The sequence below is a fragment of the Mauremys mutica genome, chromosome 1, assembly GCF_020497125.1.
Source record: "Mauremys mutica isolate MM-2020 ecotype Southern chromosome 1, ASM2049712v1, whole genome shotgun sequence".
NCBI lineage: Eukaryota > Metazoa > Chordata > Testudines > Geoemydidae > Mauremys > Mauremys mutica.
This window is the reverse complement of record NC_059072.1, coordinates 165,179,528-165,207,285: the sequence shown is the minus strand read 5'-3', so window position 1 is coordinate 165,207,285 and position 27,758 is coordinate 165,179,528. Positions and strand designations below refer to the sequence as shown.

General features: G+C 42.0%; 1 protein-coding gene across 5 annotated transcripts in view; it reads left to right on the top strand.

The window, feature by feature from the left end:
• Positions 1 to 27,758, top strand: part of CMSS1 (cms1 ribosomal small subunit homolog) — a 403,104-nt gene that overhangs the window by 254,473 nt on the left and 120,873 nt on the right. The window contains exon 1 of one of the 5 annotated variants that reach the window (XM_045001745.1): positions 20,759 to 20,916. The exons of 3 other annotated variants lie outside the window; for them this stretch is intronic. Coding sequence is in view for 1 of the 2 variants with exons in the window: in XM_045001742.1 (XP_044857677.1) it covers positions 26,613 to 26,670 (58 nt within the window). In the remaining variant the exon portion in view is untranslated. Of the gene's footprint in view, positions 1 to 20,758; positions 20,917 to 26,568; positions 26,671 to 27,758 lie in introns of those variants that run through there. One more of the 5 variants, XM_045001742.1, reaches the window with a different exon arrangement.

The window sequence follows — 27,758 nt, the reverse complement described above, 5'->3', positions numbered from 1 at the left end:
ATAACATTGTATGGACCTCAGACTATTTGGTAAGGGGAACAGGCATGTGAACAAACTGTTATATATCCTCTTTCTTTGAAGTGGTTGCCCATTTATTTAATTTTACTTTAATATTTAATAATAAACTAAACATGTTTAGTCTCTCAAAATTCCACTTTGTGCAGTTTCTTAAACCTTTGTGTGACATTAAAATAGTTTATTTTATGGGGTCTCATTTGCACTACTCCTCTCTTTTAATAATTAAATGATAATTTAATAAAAAAATTAAAATACCCTTTAAAATATCTCTGAGGTTGAGCCTGGGAATATTTCTTTTTCATCTGTTTCTCATAGTCAGCTCAGTAATGTAACATTTAAGCACACAGAAGTTTCTCAAAAGAAAAGAAACAAGATCTGAATAGCCTGAACTCTCTACATTCGTAAGCTTTTCTCAGTGACAAATAGCCACCTGGAAAGTATCAGTTAATTCATTCTTACTCATTCTTGAGTCTTTTAAGAGGTAGCTTTGGCAAGATTTTGTAAATGTAGAAACCTAAACAGAGAAACTAGAGAAAGATAGCTAATGAAAGACTTGGCTTTGGTGATGAAAATGCCTTACAAGTTTTATTAAAAGCTTGATTTCACCTGGATTCATGAGGATTTCCACAGATCTGCCCTGATGACATCTACAGTTAAATTAGAACTGTTCTATGAAAGACAACCTAATATGGTCTTAGATTTCATTGGTCTTCCCACTGCCCTGTTCTCCCCCCAGTCAGTTCCTCTGGAATCAGCATATACTGGAAAGAAACCATTTTATAAAAGAGGGCACTTGATGTGTATAGTGTGGAATGATATTGTAAAATCAGCCGAGACTTGAGGTGGTGGGGTCTGTCTTTGTGTAGAGAGCCTCAGTCATTTCTATAGCAAACCCAACTCTTCTCTTCACAGGAACCGAAATCAAAATCAAAATCTGAGCTGACAAATGGCTTCATAAAGACAGTGGGAGAGGTTAGACCAGTGGTTCTCAACCAGGGTACTTTTAGCCCTGGGGGTACGCAGAGGTCTTCCAGGGGGTATATGGACGTATCTAGATATTTGCCTAGTTTTACAACAGGCTACATAAAAAGCACTAGTGAAGTCAGTGCAGACTAAAATTTCATACAGAAAATGACTTGTATACTATACTGCGCTATATACAATACACTGAAATGTAAGTACAATATTTATATTCCAGTTGATTTATTTTAGAATTATATGGTAAAAATGAGAAAGTTAGCAACTTTTCAGTATTAGTTTTGCTTTTGTATTTTTATGTCTGATTTTGTAAGCAAGTAGTTTTTAAGTGAAGTAAAACTTGGGGAGAAATCAGACTCCTGAAAGGGGTACAGTAATCTGGAAAGGTTGAGAGCCACTGGGTTAGAAGATCTGATCAGAAGATGTTGATTTAAGAACCATCAAAGACTACAAAAGGGGAAAAGGAAAAACAATCAGAAGTGCTGTCTTTTTATCGGTGTATCAGTTTCCCCTCATGACTACCTGTGAAAGCTTTATTGATAGCTTTCAGCTATGTATCATTATAATACATACAATAAGTATTACGTAATACGAAAAATATGCCGTGGTGAGCAAGAAAACAAGTGTTAGATAGTCCTATGGACAATATCAAAATGCTCTCCCTCTTATTAAATGTAGCAACACTTCATCAGATATAATAAAGGCACATCATCAACTTAACATTCATTACACCAGCCATAGCATTTTTCAAGTAATACTTAAAGTTGCTGTAACTGAAATTGATTAGAGCAAAAAATGTTTCTCTCAGTTGTTTTCAATTGTACATTTGGCACCCTTTAATTATATTTAGTTTCACTGCTCCGCTTGTTTAGCCAGCTAGCCAAGTGAGTTTCCCCTCATTATTTGTGGGGGTTTCTGACAGCAAGGAAGGAGAGAAAAGCATTTCTCAAAAGCTATGAAAATGTGATTGGAAAACCATAAGAATTAACAGGACAACTTGGGGAGGTGTAATCTCTTTTAATTATTTTTAAACGATTAGATTTAAAGTTGACTGTTTCCCTTTATTCAATGACTATTTTCTGTGACAAAGGCGACTTGCGAAAAGCACCTGTGGCCTGCTGCACCATCTTTCAAAGAATTGTAATCCCCACCGCAAATGAAATAAGGAGGTGGGGAGCCTAAGTACAGATTCTTTCCTTTCATGTGCAAATACAGCTCCTACTGAAGTCAGTGAGAGCCACATGAGATCAGACTTTAAGCCCCAGTTCAGTCCTACTGAAGTCAATGGAGTTACTCACCTTGCTGAATCAGGGCATTAGCCCTTAAATTTTCTCTCATTCCAAGATTCCAGACAGTAAAATATAGTTTTCTTTAAAGTGATAACAGAAGAGGATGCCCTCCTGTGAGGAACCATTTCCTCTAAACCAGGGGTTACCTACCACGTTAGGGCATAAAGCTGTTTCTGTGAGGAATGGGGGAATGACATTTTCTGCAGAATATAAATTTTCATTGGGAAAAAATTCTATTTTTCTTGTCATTAGTAGGATCAGAAGAAACCCATTCCAAATGTAAACAGATGCAGTAATTAGGTTTATAGTATCTTTGGGAATGAGCAGTTTATGCCATTTTCAATGGCAGTGTATTCATTTTTACAGTTTTTTTAATGTGAAATTATTGAAAGTACATGCCTTTAAATGTAAAGAGCGACTGTGGCCAAACCTGGCACAATGAACTTAAAAAGTATCAAATTGTTATTATTTGCAGATTGTGGGTTTGTTTGGTTGTTTTTTTCTGAAATAACACACTGGATTCTGGGATATGAGGGCTACAGGGGAAAAAGTAGGTGGTTTGGTGTTGTGGAATGAGAAAGTGGATAATGTTAGGTATGTGGTAGGGGAGAGGGAGAGCAGATTGAGAACCCTTGTTTGAAACTAAATAATCTGGCACTAATTTCCAAATATTTCCCTTTCAAGTCATTGGTTGTTTCATTTCAGTAGACAGAGCTCCTATCTGAGAAACTATTGTAAGCCATAAAGGATTCAAGGAAGCTAAGGGCAACACCTTAATCAAAATAGGGAATGTCTAAGGTATATTAATACCAGAAAAATACAAAGAAAAGATGTAGCTATACACAGTGCCTCATATATAGTGGGTTACCCCTTTTCAACCACAGTGGTTAGTCAAAATTCAGGGCCTTGTATGTTGTTTCTGTTGAAAATATTAATTGTCAATGGAAGTATTTTCTTTTATGCAGTCTTATTTATTTACAAGTAATGTACAAAGTTCTGCTCCTTGGAACTCGGGGGGTACCAAATGCATGGGATAGCCTCTTTGTTTATAGCCCCAAGCCTTTTTAGCCAGCACCAGACCAAGAACCTGTCTCTGTGTTTCTTGTCTGCAATCCAGCTTGTCTTTTCCACATACCTGATCACACCTGATCAGAACCATATGCAATGGAACCCTTCACACACACAGTCCTAGTTTCTGGGAAGACTCTATTATGGCTTGTTTTAGGTGAGGTCTCCCCAACTTATCCCACACACTTACTGAAAGAAAAAATTATATTTTATTTCGGAAATGGCATAGCTAGACCGTATCATTTTACAGCTTTACTTTTTTGGCCTTTTTCATTGCAGAATCACAAAGTAATTTTTCTTATGAGTTCACACCCATTAGACAAAACCGGAAGATGACTTAAGCGTTCTTGTACCATAGTAGATTGTCTACAGGTTTTGATGGGTGCCAGCTTGCTGAAACTTGTTTCCACTTCTGCCACAGTTACTGGCAATGTGCAAAAAATGGGTAGGGCTGTGCACACTTCACTGAAAACTAGTTGTAGTTTTTTGTTTTAAATCTCACTAAGTAAGATAAGTGGTGGCAGTTCAAGTTCTTTTCCAAAAGTAGACCTGAAGATTATTTTTTTTCAGATGCAACATTTCATGTGGAAAGTTCTCCAAAAGATCCATAGGATACTTGAGAATTAGACATGTGGATGTTTGTTCCAGTTCCTCAGGATGGAGTGTGACATATATTTTAGAACTGAACGTAAAACAAATGTAATTGGTTGCTTCGAATCATTGGACAATGTTACCTGTGAGTTGGAGCAAAGTTGCATAGAACATGTTCCTTCTGAATAAAGACTTTGGGTACGTATGTTCGATGTATCGGGGATCGATTTATCACGTCTCGTCTAGACATGATAAATCAATCCCTGAATTGACGCCCGTACTCCACCTCGGCAGGAGGAGTAAGCAGAGTCGACAGGGGAGCTGCGGCAGTCGACTCGCCGCCGTGAGGACGCCCAGGTAAATTGAACTAAGATACTTCGACTTCAGTTACGCGAATAGCTAGTGTAGCCCAGGCCTTTGTTTCATCTTCAGAGGTGATAGAACATGATTCCTCAGGTGTCTCATCATGAAATATTTTCCATTTTTTACCTCTCTTCTGCAGTAATTGTGGTAAAATTCCCATAGCTATCACCACAAAGCGTGCTTCTAATAGAATTTTGAGCCACTGATCTCAGAGTTGCTTTAAGTCTTCATAATATCAGCAATGAGAGTTGACCCTGAACCAAGAGAGATTCCTCAGTTTGTAGAATCTTGTTTCTCTCATCAGGACTTGAAGGATCTTTATACCAGAAGCTAGCCAATAAAAGGCATGAAAATGAGGTGAAATACTGTTTGTGCTACCACTTCTGATCAAGTTTTGTGTGTCAAATTTAATTCAAGAGCTCATTCCAGTGCTGTCAGAATACCTGGTATATATACTTTGTTATTGAACAGACAGCTTCAGCACGTGCACTCCAACGTGTGCCTGACTGAAAATAGAGTGAATAGTGTATCTTATTGGTTACAATCTTCCACCTCTCAGGACTGGCACTAAAAACATGAAAAGTCACTGTCCACAACCAAAAAGTGTTACTGTTTCAGAATGTGCGGCTACAGCATTAACTGCTATGAGATTAAGTGAATAAGAAGGGCAAGGAGAATACATAGCAAGTTTATTTTTTGGCATAATGCAAGCCTGAATGCGTTTTAATTTTCCTGACATATTAGAGCCATTATCAAATCTTGGACCTCTATAATCATCAAGTGGAATGTTATGATGCTTTATGCTGGCACTTAGCATTTAGGCTGCTCTGTTTTCTACTTTTTTGATCAAAGTTGATGAACTCAAGAAATCTTTCTTGAATATTAAATGCATCACTGCCTTGTTCCTGAACTACAAACCTCAATACAACACATTTTGTTCATGATGAGAGGCATCAAGACTAACATCCCATATGACGGAATCATAGATGGCTTTCTTTCTCTCTCTCTCTCTGCAAGAACGGCCTTCTGCATGCTTTTACTGCATAATTCAATGCACTTGTTCTGCGTCTCCCATAAGAGGTAATGTACCTGTCCTTGGGTTGTTCTATCCTCTGTGTGCTTCTGTTAGACTTGAGCCAAGTGGTCATGAGTTATGTTGTCATAATGAGCTAGTAACTCAAGAGTTCCAAGAAGGTTACTGTTGTGTGGATCACCAGTCAGATTATTGTCCCCTAGGAATAATAAACCTCTTGAAGTGAGATGTCCGATAATATCCAACATTCTTTCCAGTATTGCTGTCCATCTGACAGTGACTGGTCTAATTCCTTCCACCGGCAACAGCAGGTTTTATGTTCTCTGCTCTTTCCATGTTCAGGAAGTTTATTATATAGTTTGTGCCATTTTTGCACAGTTGGCAAATATCCTTCACTTTTTGCCAGTACACTGCATTGTTTGTTTGTCTTCCCCTTCAGAAAATTGCTGACATGGAAAGCAGTACATTGCTGGGTAGGTAGCACTCCGAGCAAGCCATGTTCTCTGTTGTTGGAAGTTTTATATTTGAGAAGAAATATAGGTAAACTACGGCCATCAACATCTTTTGGCATTAACTTTGTTACCTTCTGCGTTTCTTTGAAATTCATTACACCAGATAGGACAATTTTTTCACAAACAGAATCTGTAATGTGTGTAGGCCACACTCCTGGATCATTTTAAAAACATGAATCCATAAATATTATAGCACTACTGTCTCCTGCTTCTTTCAAGCCTTCCTCTGAGTCTGCTGGTGCTGGTGATAATATTACTCAACTACTCTTGGAGGTCATTACAGATTGGAATCACGTGATTCATTTGTCTGCTTTTCTTCATCAACTTCCACAGTGTCTATATTGAAATCATCTTCATCTTGCTGTTTTACAGTTCCCCACTTTTTGCATTGCTTGACCTAGAGTATTGACAGGTTTCAGAGTAGCCTATTGAGTAGCCACTATTGAGTGGCCTTGCCTGTCTGGAAAAACTGGAGGATTGACTGGCATCCTCTAGGGTCTTTTCTTCCCCTTTCTTTAAGCTCCTGATGTTTGTGGCTGCCTGATTTGTATTTGTAGCCAGATGGGAGCATGGCACATATATTAACGAAACATCAGCGACAAATACCCTTTAAGGACCCTGGAGGTACTGTTCCTTGTCCCTGGAATCTTGTCTCAACCCTTCTGCACATCCTAGAGGACAGCTCACTGTTCAGAATCTCAAACTAAAACATCCACAGTTTAGCCTGAATTTTTTTTCTCATGGTGATAGTCTGGTGGTCTTCTGGATGGGCCCTGGTAAAGTGTACCAATTTCCCCCATTTTTCTGTGGCCTGCTTTCAAGAAATACTTCTTCTATTGGCTTAGCTAAAAGTAGCCCTTTATGGGTCACATGCTGCCTTCAGGCCCCACAGGGGTCAGAATCTCTGCTCCTGTCATACATGGGATGGACAGATGGACACGCATGCACACAACACATACACACACCAGATCTATCCAGAGGACAGAGGACTTTTCTAAACATTTATGTCTGCTTCAGTCTTCCTCATGATAATCAAACATAACCGCTACCCCATTACAATCTTGTTTACCCAGTCAACATGTTTAAAAGAGAAATATTTTTATTCCTTTTTTTGGATGTTTGTCAACTGCATCCTTAGTTTTGCAGGTCAACTGCATCCTTAGTTTTGCAGGTAAACAATAATACAATGTTTGGCAGCAGGGCACAGTTTTGGATGCTGCTATGAGAAACAGCATGCCCATATCTTAGTTTGTTTAAAGTATCTAATTGTCTGGGATTTTTTACCAAGCTCATCACCGTGGATTTGAGTGGCACCTCAGGTCTCAGGATTACAGTGGGCAAAACTTGGGTAGATGACCTACTGTAGGCAGTCTACACACGGGCCAAATCTTTAGTTCCTTATTTAGTTTTGTACTTAGGAAAATAGGAGTTCTGCCTCCTGTCTGAGGACTGAGCCTCCCAACTCCCGTTAAAATCAGTGACAAGACTCCCATTGACTTTAGCGGAAGTTGGATCAGGCTCTATTTCTGGGGAGGATGCAAGACTCAACGAATTTACATAAAAGCTCAACTTCGAGAGTAGAGCAGGATTATGGTTGTGAAGGAAGCAATTACCTAATATTATTATGAATAATCATGTTTATTACAGCAGTGCCTAAGAACCAACCAAGGATGGGGCCCCATTGTGCTAGGCACTGTACAAACACAGGCTAGCAGACAGTCCCTGCTCTGGAGAGCTCACAGTCTGAACAGACAGGACAGACAGCGGGTGGGAGAAGAGGTCAAACACACAAGGCGGAGTGAACAGTGTGGTGGCAACAAACATCATGTTACTGTCACTATTTTGTACTGCTTTTGAGTGGGGTGAGATGGGGGTCAATTAGGAAGAGAGACTCTAGGGAGAAGGGAGAGGGATTTTGAAAAGAAGGGGAAGTGGGTAGGAGGGGACAAGTATGGAGTGAAGCTGAATTGAAGAGACTGAGGGAGGGGAGAGGGTTGGAGCAAACAGCCAATCTCCACAGGGCAAAGAAAGCCCAGTCAAAACTGTAGAAAATTCCCCTTCTCTGCGAGATGAACTTAGTCCAAAAGGTTTAAATGAGGGGCATACCTGATGTCTGGGTGCCACATTTGCTATTGGCCTCTCCATACCTTTCAGGGAATGTACTGTGTGCGCTACACACCTGCACTCCTATATGCATTTTTTCCCCCTATGAAATGTAACTGAGTATTTGCAAATGACGTGGAACATAAGTGTTGTTAATTTCAAAACCAGGAATATTTTCCATCCGATAAGAAGCTTGGAAAGAGATTAAAAGCCATTCTATCCTTTTCATGCCATGCTACCCCTACATTTAGCAGCTGTGATTTAAAAAATAATTGTTTGGAATCTGTTTTCATGAAATTGTGCTTCTTCAGTTAATATACCAGAGACAGAGCAAGTATCAAAAAGTAAGTCTGCATAGGGTATGTCCCCATTCTTCCTTTACTGTATATCATTTCGATAATACCATCATAACAGGCCATTTCACCCTCACAACAGCTGTACTTGTCAGTCTGTTGCACTAAAATGCATCTTCTGCCTTTCATCAGGCATGAAGGGACATACTGTACATTGCAGTGCTATGTTAAGTATTCCCTAGTTTGCTTTAATTAGCTTTTACCTAATTGTATTTCACACACTTTAGTTTATCCATTCACATTTCAGTGTTAAACTAAGATACTTTACGGGCCTTGCGATCACAGAACCAAGTGGGAGGGAGGAAAGGAGGGAGAGGGGGAATACTGATTACTGAAAATAGGGAGAGAGGAGTAAGAATAATTAGGAATACACATTGGAACTTCTAAATCTTCTTAGAAGAACAGAGCATGGGTCTATTTGAAATTTAAAAATGTTCTTTCCAGTCTGACCAGTGACAGAATGTATAAATTTAACATTTTTGTTTTGCCTCCATTCAGTGTCTGTAAAATAGGGGGTAATAATGTATCCTATATTCCTCCTTTTTCTGTCTTGTCCATGTAAGACTCCATCCTGCAAAAAATTATACATGTGCTTAACTTTATGCGCTATGAATAATCCCTTTGATTTCAAGGGACGACTCACAATGCATAGAGCTAAGGATGTACATAACTCTTTACAGGCTTGTTTCAGACTATATATAGTCCGAGATCAGGCTGCCATTGCGCGCGCACGCGCACACACACACACACACACACATCTCAGTTTGGACCCATTGATACTAATGGAATACAAATAATAATAAATAAACTGTCCCAGATTGAGGTGTCAGTAGAGGAGGTTTTGGAACAAAATTGATAAATAGTAATAAGTCACCAAGACAAAATGGTATTCACCCAGGAGGACTGAAGGAAGTCAGATATGAAAGTGCAGAACTACTAACTGTGGTATGTAACCTATCACTTAAATCAGCCACTGTACCAGATGACTGGCAGATAGCTAATGTAACGGTGATTTTTAAAAAAGCCTCCAAAGGTGATTCTGTCAATTACAAGCCAGGAAGCCTAACATCAGCGCCAGACAAACTGGTTGCAGCTATAGTAAAGAACAGAATGATCAGACACAAAGATAAACATATTTTGAGGAGGAGTCAAGATGGCTTTTGTGATGGAACATCTTTGAGGGCGTCAACAAAGATGTGGATAAAGGTGGTCTACTTGGACTTTCAGAAAGTTTTTGATAAGGTCCATCACCAAAGGCTCTTAAGTAAAGTAAGCAGTCATGGGATAAGAGGGATGATCCTCTCATGGATCAGTAACTGGTTAAAAGGTAGGAATAAATGGTAAGTTTTCACAGTGGAGAGAGCTAAATAGTGGGGTCTGCCAAAGAACTATACAGGGAACTGTGTTGTTCAACATACTGTAGAACCTCAGAGTTATGAACACGTCAGGAATGGAGGTTATTCGTAACACTGAAATGTCCATGACTCTGAACAAAAATGTTATGGTTGTTCTTTCAAAAGTTTACAACTGAACATTGATTTAATACAGCATTGAAACTATTATGCAGAATAAAAACGCTGCTTTCCCTTTATTTTTATAATTTTTTCTTTAACACAGTACTGTAATGTATTTGCCTTTTTGGGGGGGTCTCTGTTGCTGCCTGATTGCATACTTCCAATTCCAAATGAGATATGTGGTTGACTGTTCAGTTCGTAATTCTGATGTTAGTAACTCTGAGGTGCTACTGTTTTCATAAATGATCTGGAAAAGAGGGTAAACAGTGATGTGGCAAAATTTGGATATGATACAAAATGCTCAAGATAGTTAAATCCAACACTTACTGTGAAGAGTTACCAAGGGATTTCACAAAACTGGGTGACCAGGCAACAAAATGGCAGATGAAATTCAGCGTTGATAACTGCAGAGTAATGCACATTAGAAAAAAATAATCCCAACTGTACATACAAAATGATGAAGTCTAAATTAGGTGTTATTGCTCAAGAAAGAGATCTTGGAGTCATCGTAGCTAGTTCCCTGAAAACATCTGCTCAGTGTGCAGTGGTAGTCAAAAAAGCTAGCAATGTTAGGAGCCATTAGAAAAGGGATAGATAATAAAACAGAAAATATAATGCCCCTATATAAATGCATGGTATGCCCACACCTTGAATACTGTCTGCAGTTTAATAGGCAGCAGGTTTAAAACAAATAAAAGGAAGTTCTTCTTCACACAGCACACAGTCAACTTGTGGAACTCCTTGCCTGAGGAGGTTGTGAAGGCTAGGACTATAACAGCGTTTAAAAGAGAACTGGATAAATTCATGGAGGTTAGGTCCATTAATGGCTGTTAGCCAGGATGGGGGTAAGGAATGGTGTCCCTAGACTCTGTTTGTCAGGGTGGAGATGGATGGCAGGAGAGAGATCACTTGATCATTACCTGTTAGGTTCACTCCCTCTGGGGCACCTGGCATTGGCCACTGTCGGTAGACAGGATACTGGGCTAGATGGACCTTTTGTCTGATCCAGTACGGCCGTTCTTATGTTTGGTCACCCCATCTCATAAAAGTTATATTAGAATTGGAAAAGATACAGGGAAGGGCAACAAAAATGATTAGGTGTATGGAACAGCTTCCATACAAGGAGAGATTAAGAAGACCGGGACTGTTGAAAAGAGATGAAAAAGTAGGGGATATGATAGAAGTCTATAAAATCATGAGTGGTGTGTGTAGAAAGTGAATAGGGAAGTGTTGTTTACCTCTTCACATAACACAAGAACTAGGGGGTCACCTAATGAAATTAACAGTCACCGGGTTTAAAACAAACATAAGGAAGTACTTCCTTCACAGCGCATAGTCAACCTGTGAAACTCGTTGCCAGGGGATGTTGTAAAGTCCAAAAATATAACTGGGTTAAAAAATAATTAGATAAGTTCCTAGAGGATAGGTCCATAAATGGCTATTATCCAAGATGGTCAGGGATGCAATCCCATGCTCCGGGTGTCCCTTAATCTTCAACATCCAGATGCTGGGACAGGATAACAGGGATGGATCACTCAAACTTGTCCTATTCTGTTCATTCCTTTTGAAGTATCTGGCACTCTCCAATGTCAGAAGACAGGATACTGAACTAGATGGGTCATTGGTCATAATCAGTATGTATGTTCTTATGTTCTTAAGTGAATGATAGTGTAATGGTGTGAATGTGTGTATGATAATGTCCCCTAAGAGCTGACCCAACGAGGCTCAGAAACTACTCATTAGTAGGTATTCTCCTTCAGTTGCAGTGGTAGAGGGTGGTGTGTGTGTGCGTGTGTGTGAAGTGCCACAAGACTCAGTAGTGCCAGCACATGCAGTTTTATCTAGTGACTGTCCCCATTATCCTCAATGTGTTACACTGAGCTGACATTTGGAGATAGAGCTAACAGTATCACAGGACACTTGAAATAGTGGAGGGAGAATGGTGAGCTTCCAGTTTATGTGCTGCCTAGTCGTCTTACCCTTTCTATTCTGCAAATTGTGCCATATTCATAATTAATTACATGTCAACTAATTTTCAATATTCAGATTACAAGAACAACATATCAGTTCAGCTTCCAACAGCATGCAATTCCCTGTGGAACTTAATTGTTTTGTTTATATGTAGTAAGTAACTTACCATGTGGTAAGAAGTAACAATAGATTAAATTGTTTAAATCATGTCATAATGATTTAAAACAATGAAAACAGCGAGGCTGTGTTCTTTAAACAGAAGCGCACACAAAATCTGGCCCATGGAGCCCATTGGTAGAGAACCTGCTACACAGAATGCTATGTGTGTTGCTTGTGTGGCGTTCCAATATTGCTTTCTCCCTGGTTCTCAACCTGTAAAAGAAAACTCTGTCATCGTCAGTCTTCCATGTCAGAGAGTCTTCACAATGGGTGTTCCCTGTCTCCATGGCAACTGAAGGCAGACCAGATCTTTGCTCTGGGCCTGGGTTTTAAGACCGCCCCTCAGGAAGAACTTTCCAGAATGCTCTGCCTCAGGTGGCACATATGACAGACTCCAGGTTTCCCTCCGGAGCAAAGGTTTCAAAGGATTTGTATAGGATTTTTAACTAAATATCTGTTTCTTCTATGGCTCCTTAGAAGTGCTAAAAACTGCTAGATCTCGGCGCTCTCATCAAGTCCATAAAGAGATCAATACACCCAGGTGGAAATGTTGAAATCCATTGTTATAGCACTAGCTTTCCAAACTTCAGATAATATGAAAATAAACCTCCTGGGGAGCTACTGAGGAAAAGTCACTCAGAAATGCTTTAGCTTCTGCTACAGCAAGAAGTATTATCAATACAGAATACTCCCTTTTTGGACTTGTAACCCCTACACTGGTATTCACAAAAGCCATATTGTCCTTCCCCTTCAAGTGAACGGGGTATGTGTCTAGATGGTACAAGGCCCTGCAGCCATCTTTGAAAGCCTTCAGAAACATGGCATTTTAGTGAACAAGTGGAAGGGTCAATTACAGCCCTCACAAAACTCCAGAATCAAAATTATCATCCAAGATCATTTTTATATCAAAAGAGAGATGGAAGAAAATAGTGTCTGATTTGCCAAACATTAGCACACCTCTTCTAAGAGAAAATCTCTGACTCAGCTCCTGGGTTAGTTTGGTCTTGTGTGGAAACCCGCCTGGCAAATTCTTTGTTTGCTTCTACAGCAATTGCAGCAAATCAGTTATATAAGGATCTTAATCCAAATTTGGTACAAACATCTCTTGATAAATTCATTCTTTATATTTGATGTTGGGTCCAGAGAAGATGGTCGTGAGCACAGACACCAGTTCCTATGTAAGGGAAACATATCAGTACTCCTATATGACTTGGGGGAGGTAGGGAAAGGAGTGTGTGCGGATGTGGCCCAAGCAGAGTACAACTTGTCTCATGCTATGGGGCCATCTAGCTCACTTCTGCTGGAAATGGAGAAAATTCTTCAGAAACAGCTAAGATGGCAAAAATCTTTCATTGCTGATTGCAGAAGTAGCTTTGTTTATGTCATGAGGTGGGGGAAGCTCTTGCTCTGTTCCTCAGGGTTCTACAACAAGAAGGAAAGAAAGGGTCAGCTGGCTCAGCAAGACTTACCTAGAACCAAGGGAACACAGTCTTTTGGTGCTAGTCTTTTGGTGTTTCACCAGTCAGGTTGGAAGCTTATTGATGAATTTATGTACAAGCAAGTCCAGTTGGAAAACCAAGAGGTTACATGAGGAAGAGACACCAGAAAGCAGGGGAGGTGGTCCCCTTTTCTCAGAAGTAGGCTAAAAGGCTTCCTTTATGCCTTTCCTCCCTCTTCCACTGACAGTAAAGATGGTAAAGAAGATTATGAAGGATCAGGAAACAAAGGTTATAATCACTTTCTCATTATCCTTCAGGTCTTGGTTCTCAGACCTGATTTAGATGTAACTGGAATCTCCTCTCAAACTTCTACAACAGTGGTCCCCAATGCGGTGCCCACGGGTGCCATGGTGCCCTCCAGGGTGTCTATGTGCACCCACGTACTGGCCGGCGGATGAGCATCTGCCGAGAAGCAGCATTATCCAGAGGCGTCGCTGCCAAAATGCTGCTGATTTTCAGTGGCATTTCAGTGGCGACACCTCTGGATGACGCTGCTTCTCGGTGGCATTTTGGAGGATGCTCGTCCACTGGCCACGGTCCTCGGTGGCTCGTCGTCCGGCGCCCGCCAGACAAAAAAGATTGGGGACCACTGTTCTACAACAAACACATTCACCCTAGTAGGGACCTATCCTGACCCCTCAGGTGGGAAGCTTAGAGGAAGGAACTACAGTCACTATGAAGATGATAAACATCCTCTGACTATCTCAGAGGTTATTGACAAATGATGTATTACTGGAAGTTTAATGTTGCTGTTACAGGAGACACATATCAGAGCAACAGATGAAGCAAAAGACATTATAGAGCTTTTACAAGATGGCCTGACCATGGAGCTCAAACTCAACACCCTTTGGAAAGACAAGTCAGCAACTGCAGGCAAACTGCATTGTAAGAAATCCATGAAAGTCTCTCATCACTGTCACACAACAGATCCCTGGGACTGTCACACTTATCAGTCCTTTGGCAATATGCAGATTCCTGTCATGGTCTTGCTGCGTGAGTTAAATAACCTTATAAAACCACAGTCGGTAGGTCTCTTCCTCTTTTCATTGAAGGTATCTTTCTTGTATACTCGCCACTTCCTTGCCCAAGGATTTTCCCAGATTTGCTGTACTCTCAGAGAAATCTATTTTATGGGTTCTATCAAACAGGGTAGTTCTGTGAACTAACCAGCTGTCCATCCTCAAGATCACCACAGTCTTCATCATAGAATAGGAAGTGATAGTGTTGCCCTTCTGGTTGAATCCAAATATCCTCAGGGAGTAGAAATGTATAAGTTAGATGTGAACAGAGCCTACAGAGGAATAAAGGTGTATATAGCAGAGGTAGCCAAAGCCTCAGATACAACTCTTCTCATGACTATGCACTCTGTGAAAACAGCAGCGATTTTGCGGGATGAAGAGATTACATAAATGTTTTGAGGAGGTTTGTAAGGCATGATCGTCCATCCACACTTTCTCCAACACAATAGAGTTGACATACTCACCTCTGCTGAAGCAGCATTTGGTAGAAGGGTATTACGGAACATGGTACCCCAGTAACCCTTATGTTCCTTTTCAGTTCTACATGGATAAATAGAATTTTCCCTCCTTTTGGATAATTTACTGCTTTTACACCCCATAATGAAGACTGTGTAATATGGAGGGGACCAATAAAGGGAAAATTCTTTCTCATTTGTGAATTTTCATTCTGGGATCATCCATGTCAGACAGTCTGACCCTCCCTTGGGAGGACTGCATTATGTCCAAGATTGTTTTGCCTGGCTATTGGTCTTCTTTTAAGAGTTTGAAAGGGAAGAGGGAGTTCCTCCAGGAAATCCCTAAATTTCATGTCAGTGTTATTCTGTGAATAGTTTGAGTTGAATAGCACCTTTAAACTTTTATATAGCTAGTATTTTTCAGCTTTGGAATCTTTCAGTGATCTGGTTTGCCTCCAGTTGCCACAGAAATGGGGAATACCCACTGTGAAGACTGACTGAGATGGAGAGTCCTAAAAAGAAAAGCTGTGGGAAAATTCTCTCTTACCTTTTTTGTCTCACAGAGTAGCAGTATGAAGATCCATGTTAAGGTCCATATCTCCAGTCTTGTATTACAACAAATTTGTGAACTAAATAGGACTTTATAGTTGAGTGCTGGTTGATGCTGCAAATTTACAATTGCAGCAGAGCTAGATCTCAGATCCTCCTGGCTCCTGCCACTCAAGCTAAAGAAGAATCTCCTCTGGCTGTTATCTGTACAGAGCATGCATTTGAGCAGTTCTAATTCCATCCTGTAGAAGCCCGTGGTACACAGCCAGTTTAATGCAATATATGGTAATCAGCTGAATGTAATTCTGTCTTTGCTCCTGCCCGCTGGATTTAATGGGGTTGCACAGCATGCTTGAGGGCAGAAACTTTTATTTTCAAATTTATTTGACATTTTAGGGCCTGTTGTTTTTGGCAAAGGACTTCAGAGAAATTGCTGCTGGCATTATGGGAGGCCAATCCCCCAAAGTCTAAATCGGTTTCCACTCCATTTTTGACATGTGATTGGTTGCTAGTTAAAGAGGTATGTTTATCTCCACAGCTAGGCAAACAAAAGAAGCTGTTCTGTTCACTCCATGCATGTTTCTGTTCTCCATGTTCTGTCGTCCTGCTCCTAGCTGCTCCCCATATCCCATACCATCTTATCAAGTGTCCCTAGTCTGTCTTTCTATTGCTCTTGCTGGGGTTCCTCTCTCTTTCTGGACTTTTCATTCTATTTTCTCAATTAGTCTCTGCTCTGCTATTCTTCTGCTTCATTAATCTATCTTTTGTCCTTAATCAACTAATTTTCGGCCCCAAACAATCCGTGAACATTTGATTCTCTGACTCCTTCCTCTTGCTCCCCAATCAAGTCTTCTAGCCATCTTCTGCTTCCCAGGAGTACCAGTCAATTAGATAGTCTGTCCCTCATCTGTTCTGCTATCTTCATGTTCTTCCAGCTCACCTGCAAGGTATCTTTGTTCTTCCTCCTGCCCCACGGGAGATCCTGAGGTAGAGGGAGAGCATGTGGTCCCATCAGGTCCTTTCCTCCTCTTCCCAAACCGATGTGATCGTTTTGAATGGAGAAGGAAACGCTCTGCTCAGAGACAGCACAGCACCAGTGCTACATGCCCACCCACGTTTCTACCTGTGCTGTCCTCACCCCTGCAGGTTCACTGGCAAAGAGGGAAAGTCAATAAAGTGGCTCTTACTCCTATTCCTCTCCCTGCTTATTTGCGCTGTGACCTGGTAGCCATTGGAGTGTGATGCTGAGTACATACAGCAGCTACAGAGTGAGGTTTGGGGTCTTGGGGAGGGAGCGGAGAGGGCCAGAGTATATATAAAAAATAAAATAAAATTGAAGATATACCAATCTCCTATAACTGGAAGGGACCTTGAAAGGTCATCGAGTCCAGCCCCCTGCCTTCACTAGCAGGACCAAGTACTGATTTTTGCCCCTGCTCCCCAAGTGGCCCCCTCAAGGATTGAACCCACAACCCTCGGTCCAGCAGGCTCATGCACAAACCACTGAGCCATCCCTTCCCCCATTTTATGTCTGACTCTCTTGCTTCCTGGTCTGACGCCACCAGAGGTAAAGCACTCTAGGGAGTAACTGAAAAGTAATCTCTGTGCCTGATCTCAGATGGGCACTGAGTAGCTCCAAAGGACCCATTCCTCTTCAGCTTATAGGACTGTGGTCTTAATTGTTGAGGATGGCATATGATCCTACACTGTAAACCACAGCAGCAGGTTCTCCAGTCACTGATGTGAAGCTTATGGGCTGCAATGCTGAATGAAACATACATCTCTTTAAAACACCTGGCTTGAGTTTAAGGAGAAAGATGAAATGTTGGAAGCTGAGCAGACAACGTGTTTGGCTTTAGATAAGTTTAAAGAAGACTTGTTATTGAAATGGTTCATGTGAATTAGTTAACATGCAAGAATTTATTGTGCTTTCACTTCCTGTGCTCCTATTTCCTGTCTGGGTGTTAAAAGGAAACCCTAATCAGTACATTGTGATTAACCACCAATTCAGTAGTAAATTCAGTGTTTTAGGTTTACTTGCCTGTGAACATTGTTGTTGTAAAGAGCAGAATTGCTCAGTCCACAATTCACAATGGGAATGATGAACACTGAACTCTGTGTTCACTGAATTCATTGCTTGTGTATTGAAAACAGAGTAACTTCTGACCTGACAGCTACAAAATACACTTTGAAGCTGAGGAGCTGACATGGGTTTATTTCAATCTTTCCTCGCCCAGCAGATGGCACTATGCAATAATGGGATTTTTACCTAGCGTTCATGTGATGTAATTGGATCATAATTGTTTAAAATGTAAAAGATGTATTAGATTGTTGAGTCCATCTCACTGCTAGCACAGAATATAGTCCCTGGAGAGAGGGGTTAGATACTTATTTCTTTTAGACTATTGTAGTACTCTCTACTGTCACATTGGGCCTAATTCTGTGTAGGCCACTTTTACAACTATTTAGCACTGTTGATTTCGGGTGAGTCGCCCTGGACCCTTTTAATCAAGATCAAAATCAGGCTCACAATATTTTGCAGATGAAATGAGTCCCATTACTATTTAAAAAGCTCTGGTGCCTTTTAAACATGTTTAATTTGATGTAACATACAAAAGATAGCATTCCCATATAATCGGATGACCCCCATTCTTGCTTAACCCTTTTGGAGCTGTACTATTCTCTTATTGACAAGGTTTTGTAGAATGTGCTGTAGTACAGTGGTTCTCAAACTAGGGCTGCCGCTTGATCAAGGAAAGCCCCGGCGGGCCGGGCCGGTTTGTTTACCTACCGCATCCGCAGGTTCAGCAGATCGTGGCTCTCACTGGCTGCGGTTTGCCGCTCCAGGCCAATGGGGGCTGTAGGAAGGGTGGCCAGCATGTCCCTCAGCCCATGCCACTTCCTGTAGCCCCCATTGGCCTGGAGCGGCGAACCGTGGCCAGCAGGAACTGTGATCGGCTGAACCTGCGGACACGGCAGGTAAACAAACCGGCCCAGCCTGCCAGGGGCTTTCCCTGAACACGTGGCGTCCCTAGTTTGAGAACCACTGCTGTAGAGTTCTGATGTGTTATCTTTTGGATCTTGTGTAGGATCTTTTCACCTGCTCTCCATTCAGTAATGCACTATCACTGAATGCTCAACTGTTTGATCAGTGCATAATATTTCAACTGACTTTCATCAGGAATCTTTAGCTCCACCTGTCACTTGGTCTTGCAGACATCTGAAGCATGTGTGCCTCTTGCCAGTTCTGTGAGCTTTTCTTTTCAAAGACCTGGTTGGCAAATGCTGCAAACTCCAGGCAACAAAGCTGAAGTAAATCTAGACGATGATCCTTCTAGTTTTTTAGACTGATAGCTTCAGACCATTTTCTTCTCTGCTGCTGAAAGCAGCACAATCAAGATCTGAAAAGCCATTATTTACTACTGCGGGAAAAGAAGACCTGAGTTCTAATTCTGACTCCAGCATGGATTTCTGTATGGCATCTAGGTCAAGCCACTTAACCTGTCTAAGTGGTTTCTAATATCTAAAATGGGGATAATACTTCCTTACCACACAGGTGTTATGAAGCAAACTTGTAAAGTACTTTGAAGCTGGAAAGTGCTAGGTAATGTTAAATATTCTTGTTATTTTTAATTGAATCGTAAGTAGCCTGTACAGCTACAAGGAAGCCTTCTGAGCCACTGTATACTGAATGGGCCCTTCAAAGTAGCCTGATCCTTTTCAGTTTTTCAGAGACATTAATAGTTTCCTGGCTCAGTGTTTTAGGAAATGTCGTCATAGTCTGGAGGAACCAGTAAAAACATAAGTCACCTATTTTGTTTGATCGCTTTATGCCAGGATATTTGATTCTGGGAGCTGGAGAAGGGGAAGAACTGTTCCATTTATATGGGTGTAAGATGTAAAGTTTTAAGTCTACTTTCATCAAGTATGCAAAATTCAGAAACTAGATTCTGAACTCCATGTGAAAAACAGAATGTTTGAGTTGTTAGGCAGGGGCTCAAGATAGTTTTAGCAAAAAGTTTAACAATAGAAGCAACCAAACTGGATAGACCAAATCAATAATCCTCTTAATTACCTAAGTGCAGTGTTATTTTTCTTCCTGCAATGGTCACTGCTTCTGCACCAGCTAGGAGGGAAATAATTTTTGGAGAGGAGCATTTGTTGGCTTTAATCATACTTTGTCCTCCTAAAATGGCAAGGGCTTAAAACAAGTTAAGGGATGAAACTTTATAAAAATGTAGCAAATTGTGTATAAGAGCAGCAGCATTTTACTGGGTGTGCTCACTGCAAAATTGAAGTAGCCTTTAGGCATCTCTGATGCCAGGAAATGCAGTAGTTTAAAAAGAGGGACTACTTTGTCCCAGACCTTTATCTAGAACCTCAAATCCAGGGAGTGTCTAAATCTTGCAGATTCTTTCTGCATAACATCTCTAAAACGGTGGTTCTCAAACTAGGGCTGCCACTTGTTCAGGGAAAGCCCCATGCGGGCTGGGCCGGTTTGTTTACCTGCCGCGTCCGGAGATTCGGCCGATCGCGGTTCCCACTGGCCACGGTTCACCACTCCAGGCCAGTGGGGGCTTCAGGAAGCAGCATGGGCTGAGGGACATGCTGGCCACCCTTCCTGCAGCCCTGCAATGATGCAGGACTCATCCCTGCGGTGCCTCTTGCTGGTTGTCCAGGGAATTAGCTCTTCCAGCCTCTGGAGTGCCCTCTGCAAGCCAGTGTCCCACTGCCGCTGGCCCCTGTGTTCCTCCCAGGACCTGGTGCCTCTTGTGTTTGGGGTGCTGACTCCTGTCAGTACCCCCACAGTCTCAGGGTCTCCCCATCCAGGGGAACCCCCATTCCCCTATCTCTACCTCACCTCAGTTGTAGGCTACTGCCAGTCACCAACTCGCCCCCATCATGGGCAAGGTTGGGTCTGGACCTGCTGCCTCTCTCTGCAACCCAGTACCTCTATGGGGCCTTGGACAAGGCCCTGCCGCCTGAGGAGTTGCCAGCCTGGAGCTCCCCAGCCCCTCTGGCCTTTTCCTAGCCCTGCCTCACTCTAGACACTCTGAACTTCCCAGCAGCCGGGCCCTCTCTCTCTGAAGGCAGAGAGAGACTCCTCCTGGGCCTCTGGCTCACAGCCTTTTTATACAGGCCAGCTGTGGCCTGATTGGGGTGTGGCCCAGCTGCAGCTGCTCTGCCAATCAGCCCAGCTTTTCCCCTGCCCCAGCCCTCTGCCCGAGCTGCTTTAAACCCTTCCGGGCAGGAGCGGGTGACATCCCCCCTACAAGCCCCCATTGGCCTGGAGCAGCCAGAGGGAGCCGCGATTGGTCAAACCTGCGGACGTGGCAGGTAATCAAACTGGCTTGGCCCACCAGAGACTTTCCCTGAACAAGCGGCGGCCGTAGTTTGAGAACCACTGCTCTAAAATACAGCCTTTCCTACCCGTCCACACAGGTAAAACTCTCCTCCAGGCTCTCTTCATCTCGCAGCTTGATTATTCTCTCTGGCCTTGACAAATGTCATCTTGCCCTGCTCATATCCATTCACAATGATGCTTCAAAGATCATTCTCCTAGCCAGTCACTCTGACCATGTCATCCTTCTCTCTGCATCCCTTCTTCTCTATTGTGTCAAATGTCAACCACTTGTATTCACTTTCAAGGCCTTCAGTCCCTTCCCAACCTATCATCTCTCAGTTGCTACTGAGCTGTTGATGCTTGCCTTCAATCAGCCCATGATGCCAGCCTCTATTTGACACTTATTACATTTTCAGTCATCTTTTTGTCTTCTCCTGTGCCAATCCTTGTGCTTGGGAGGCGTTTCTTGTAAATATCTGCAGAGATACCTCATTATCCACCTTCCAATCCCTGCTCAAAACTCTCTTTTCTTGTGATGACTACAAAAAACTTGACAGTTGAATTGCTGGTGTGCAGAGACAGCTGCCTGTCATGATGAACAATACAGAGACGAGGTAGGTGATAATCTAATTGTTCACTTGTACTCCCCCACAAGTACTCCCCTGTCAGTATCCATCTGCATAGATTGTAAGCTCCTTGGGGCAGGGACTATCTTTTTGTTCTGTGTTTGTACAGCACCTAGCACAATGGGGTCCTGGTTTGTGACTAGGGCAAATACTATGATAATACAAATAATAACAATAAAAATATTTGATTTGAAATAATGGAAAGCAAACCATAAAATGTCTGTAATAGACATCAGGCCACATTCTGATCTCAGTTACACCGGTGTAAATCCAGAATACTGAATACTGAAAAATGCTACATGACACAAAGCTGACTTAAGATATCTGGAAGTGTATTTTGTTTTAGGGCTAAAGGAATAACCTAACTAAAATTTTGGTCATAGCTAAATTCCAGGTTATTGAGAGTGCTGAATGAGATTCTTCATACTGTCTTGTTTTTAGAACCATATATTTTAATAATATTAATTTACCTGATGGATCCTTAACCTGAAAGTGCCTTTCCTACAGTATGTTTTAATATTTTATTTCCATGAAGTTCCAGCATCCGAAGATTGCCAGCCTGCACCACAGTGACCCGACAGCATATCTATATTATACAAGAGAATAAGAATGGCCATACTGGGCTAGGTGGAGCATTGGTCTGACTTAGTATGGCCATTCTTATATTCTAAAGAAAAAGCCACTCCGGGGCAGGGAAGGGTGGTACCTCCCTCTATCGCACCCTGCAGGGAGTAGTCGGAATTTGTCCCAGTGCTTGGGAGGTCATGCACTGTGTTTTCCCATTTAATCTTCTGTCTTCCTGCACTATTAGAGACCAAGTGTAATATTTGTCAGTAATCTGGAGAAACTGAAGTGTAACACTTACTTCATCCTACACAGCTATGTTTTGGAAATGAAGTGCAGCACTGACAGAGAACGCCACCACCGGAGCACATTGCACCCTACCACGTTACACAAACTTTTTTCCACAACGGGAATAAGTAAACATGGATCCTTTCAACATTCACTGTAACCTCAGAAGGAGCCGATATGCTGTTGTCATTCACTAAGAATCCAAAATTTGTTTAGACAGCAGTTCATGTGCCACAGATCCACATCAAAAAGCCGTTGAGGATTTCAGAAAGAGGGTACAATTCCTCAGTTGCCTCATGAAAACACAGTCTGGACTGTAGGAAGTATAGCTACTGAATCTAGCTGCTGTTGCATTTTATGAATCAATCAAATTGTTAATGTTATGATTGCACAAGTAGGCAACATCCCTTGAGAGCATTTAACATTAACTCCTGCCAGAAATCTGTCCCTTATGTTTTTCAGAGAATTTCCTCTCTGCCTCTTTACAGCTAATGAGCCCAATTCTGGTTCTTTGTACTTTTTTCCACTCATACGGGTTTAAATTAATCAGCCCCTGAGATTGCACTCCACTGCTTGTTACTGGAGTAGACAATTTGGAGATCTTATTAGCTCACCAGCTGCTGTCAGGTGATTATCCAGCTAGCTGTAGTTACCCGAATTGTCTTTTGTTTTTCCTGCCTGTGTCTGGCTAGAAAGTTGGCAACCCTTTTGTTTTTTATATGAACCTTTGTCCTCTTGAGAAGAGATGGCTACACTGTACTCTGCCAGGGGCCACACCTTCAATCTGCTAATAAACTGAAGCTGGTCCTGAATGTGTTTGCCACTTGGCAGTATCTTGCTGGGAGTTCATGACTCCAGTTGCTGCATAGTAGTTCCAGAGTGGAGTTGAAGGTGTTGCTTTCGATCTATAAAGCTTTTAAATTGGCTTGGAAACTGTCAACCATTTCTTTCTTTGTGTGATATTGCTGCTGTTCTAGCAAGCAGAGGTGCTCAGACTAGATGCCTACCTGCCAAGGCCTATCTGGAGTGGCAGTCACACATTTGGCCCTGCTGTCACTTTCCCTCAGACTTGCTGAAATCACCCTCATAGTCAGGGCTGCAGAGAATGAGCAGTGTTCCCCCAGCAGTCCTGCCTTCCAGGAAATACGCGTTGCTTTCAGGGCTGATGAGCTCCCAAAACTCCCTTGGCCTGTTGTGCCTCTTCGGTGCAGTAGGGTCAGACACCAGGGAAGAGGAGGAGGAGGAGGAAGTCAGTGCTGGCTGCTTCACATCTGCCTGCCTTCTGCGCTAATGGGATATTTGGGAAGGATGCACTTTTCTCAGATTTCTGGCTAATTGACTAGTGCTTTCATGTTGCTTAGCTGATAGTGCTGGACTTATTGTTGTGTAGTTGAGTTTTGAAATGTGTGAGCATTGTCTACGTGTGTGTATGTATATATACATACACCTACGTGTGTGTGGGGACATGCCTTCAAAATAAATAAATATACATATATCATCTTTGACACTGACATGTCAACCAGCAATTAAGAAATATGTCCTAAACAACAAGAACTAGATTCAATAATAAAAATTCCGCCATCTTTCACACCAGACAACTCCAGTCCTTGCTGCAAAAAGGTTCTTCAAGCACTGAAGCTAAATTTAAAAAACCTCAACACGTTATATCTCACTGTAAGCTAGCAGACTGAAACAGAGGAGAAAAAAAGAGAGTCCAAGTATTGCTTACATTGTATTTGTGTTCTTGTGTCATAACGTGCGTCTTGGCTATAGTTATTTTGTGAAAATAAATCTGATGTATTCAGTTAGGGTTGACTATCTTATGGACACTGTGTATAGAGCAGATACAAGGCAGATACCTTATCTTCAGACTTGTCTGTAAAGTGCCTAGCACACTTTTGGCTCTGTATTAATAATAATAATAATAAGGCCAAAACCTCACTGCTAGCTAGTGAACAAAACAAACCCCTAGACTTTGAAGCTGTGTCATCTAAGAGTTATATTTCATTAGAGCAGATATTAAAAACTCCAATGTCAGGCAAGAAATGTAGCTGAGTTCAAGTGTACAAAACAAACAGGAAATTTTTTCCTAATGTGTTGTCACTTTAGTAGTCTGGCAGTCATTTAGTTTCACTCATAAAACTCATAGCATCCATCTTTGTTTTTAAGTCCTCAAAAGGGGAAGTCCTCATGGCCATTTTCTAAACATTAAAAGCTTTGTTTCCAGTGGAAAATACCATTTCTATTAAAGCACACGACAGCATGCTGAGTGCTCTGAAAGCTTCAAAAACCAGTTATGAGGACTCCTGTTCTCTGAGAACTACAGACCAGATGGCCACCGGGATCGCCGTGAGTTGGCCTGAGAATGCCAGATATTTGAAGTGACAGTGTTTTAAACATTGATTCAGAGAAAAGCAAACAGCACTTAAAGGAGTCACGGATATTACAGGCTTAAAAACAAAAATTGTCAAATCCTCTTTTCCCACTAGGGGGCTTATAGACAGTCTTGCTTTAGTGTAGTGGTTTTCAATCTTTTTTCATTTGTGGACCCCTAAACATTTTGAATGGAGGTGCGGACCCAGGGCCGGCTCCAGACCCCAGCGCGCCAAGCAGGCGCGTGGGGCGGCATTTGGCTCCGGCGGACCTTCCACAGGCATGACTGCGGGAGCTCCGTCCGAGCCGCAGGACCAGCGCGCCCGCCGCAGTCATGCCTGCGGGAGGTCCACCGGAGCCCGGGACGAGCGGACCTGCCGCGGACATGACTGCGGAGGGTCCCCTCTTCCCGCGGCTCCGCTTGAGCTCCCGCAGGCATGACTGCGGCGGGCGCTGGTCCCGCGGCTCGGACAGAGCTCCCGCAGTCATGCCTGCGGATGCTCCACCGGAGCCGCGAACCAGCGCACCCGCCACAGACACTTCTGCCCCGGCCGCGGGACCGGGGAAGGGCGGCGCAGCGCACCGCCCTGCTTGGGGCGCCGTAATTTATAGAGCCGCCCCTGTGCGGACCCCTTTGGAAATCTTACACATGGTCTGCAGACCCTCAGTGGTCATCAGACCACAGGTTGAAAAGCACTGTTCTATGGTAACGACTAACCTTTCACAGACCCCTTACACGTAGTCTGCGGACCCCCGGTTGAAAACCACTGCTTTAGTGGAAATGAAAATGTGCACAATAATTGTAATGGGCTGGTTGCTGTCACTATAATTAAAAGCTGCAAAAGAGTTTATACTCAAATCCCGTGTTTTCACAACCTTCTGAAACATTTACCGATCAGGCTGATATTTTCCATGCATGGACACTGTAAAATTGTGAAGGCTTTTTTTTAAATGCTTTGAGAAGTTTAGCAATTAAAAGAGGGTTAAAAAACATGTAAAAATGAAATCCTGACCACCTTTATTTCTGTGGGATGAACTTGAATACATTTGAACTTTGAAATGTCAAATGTGGTATGTAAGTGTGCTTAACTAGCTAAATGTTAGGATTACTGTGGTGGCGGGAGAGAATACTTCGTAACAGGTAATGGTACATGTTGGAGTTGGAGAGTTTTTGCAAAGAGATATGTAGTCATCTTTTTTTTTTTTTCCAGTGTCTGAAAAGTTTGACTGGGTTTTCAAAGTGGAAAAACTGGGACACTCGTATTCCTGTAGAATTTAATAGAAACTTATAATCTTGCTGTAGGTTTTTTGACCAGCCAGATGGAATTTAATAGAAAAAATATAAAATTCTTCAACAAAACCTTACAGACGCCGTCTTGCGGTCTATTAAATCCCAGAGGCTTTTATAGTATTTTCTGTAGTACCCTATTTATGTGATGCCTGCTAAACTCTAGAGTTCTCCTTATGGAAAAGTCCTATAGAGATGTGGAGGAAGCACAGGGTATAATAGTGGTGGGGTGTTGGTGAGTCTGAACTGGTGGGTTTGGCTCTTAGGCCTTGATATTGCAAACTGATCCCTGTGAACAGATCCCTGCATTTCCATGGAGCCCCATTGACTTCTCTGTGGCTCCGTGCGAGCATGGGTGTCCAGCAGTGTGGATCACCTTGTGGTATCAGGGCCTGCATATGAGTGATTTCATATTAGGGTTTTCAGAGAGTTCACTGAGAGGCCCCAAGGGGAGGGCAGTGTGGAAACATGCAACAGGCCTGGTTAGGAGAGATCCTTTAAGTGTACCTCTGTTCAGCCAGCCTATCAGTTTCATTTGCTCAGGAGGACAGTTTGCAGGAATTGTAAAAACTGGATAACTCAACCTTATTTTGCTCAAAATGGCAGTGACACAGACAGGCCCTGAAAACAGGAACATTCCCAGCTTTCAGAGCACATGATTATCCTGTACTTGGCTATTCCCATACTAAGTGATGTGATTGCTACTATTTCAGGTTGGTGTGTGTTTTCTCTTCACAGTTACCATGGTACCAGTGAAACAGATACATACCGTATGTATAGTTGAACTATAAAAAGACATAAGTCCATAACACAGATTTGCTTTCAGCACTATATTTATGGCATAATGGTGTTAACTACAGTAACTTTTTGCCTCTCACTAAAGCTGCATGCACTTAGTGCTCTCTGTTTTAGATCACGTGTATATTTGTTGTAAGTACCCAACTGTGCTCTGTTCCTATTGAGGCCAATAGGCCTACTAACCTTAATTTGCAATTATGAAATTGCAGAACTACTGATTTTAGTAGGTCGCCTCTCACTGAAATCAGCCTGTGTACCGGATGTCTGGCAGGTAGCTACGGTAACACTGATTTTTAAAGAGGGCTTCAGATGAGATCCTTGCAATTACAGGGAAACTGGTAGAAACGCTAGTGAAAGAACAGAATTACCGGACACATATATAATTCAGATTTGTTAGGGAAGAGTCAACAAGACTTTTGTAAAGGGAGTCACGCTTCACCAACCTGTTAGAATTTTTTGACGAAGTCAACAAGCATGTGGATAAGGGTGATCCAGTGGATATAGTGTACTTGAATTTTCAGAAAGCTTTTGACAAGGTCTCTCACCAAAGGCTCATAAGCAAACTAAACAGTCATGAGATAAGTGGGAAGGTCCTCTCATGGATCAGTAACTGGCTGAAAGATCGGAAATAAAGACTAGGAAAATATGTTCCTAATAGAGAGAGGCAAATAGTGGGGCCACCAATGAATCTGTACTGGGACATGTGTTGTTCAACATATTAATTAATGATCTCGAAAAGGTGGCAAACAGTGAAGTGGCAAAGTTTGCAGATGATACAAAGTTATTCAAGATAGTTAAGTCCAAAGCATACTGTGAGAAATTACAAAGGGATCTCACAAAACTGGGTGACTGAATGACAAAATGACAGATGAAATTCTACAGTTCTGAGTGCAAAGTAATGGAAAAAATAATCCCAACTTTACATATGCAATGATGTGTTTTAAAAGAGCTGTTATCACCCAAGAAAGATTTTGGAGTCACTGTGGACAGTTCTCTGAAAACT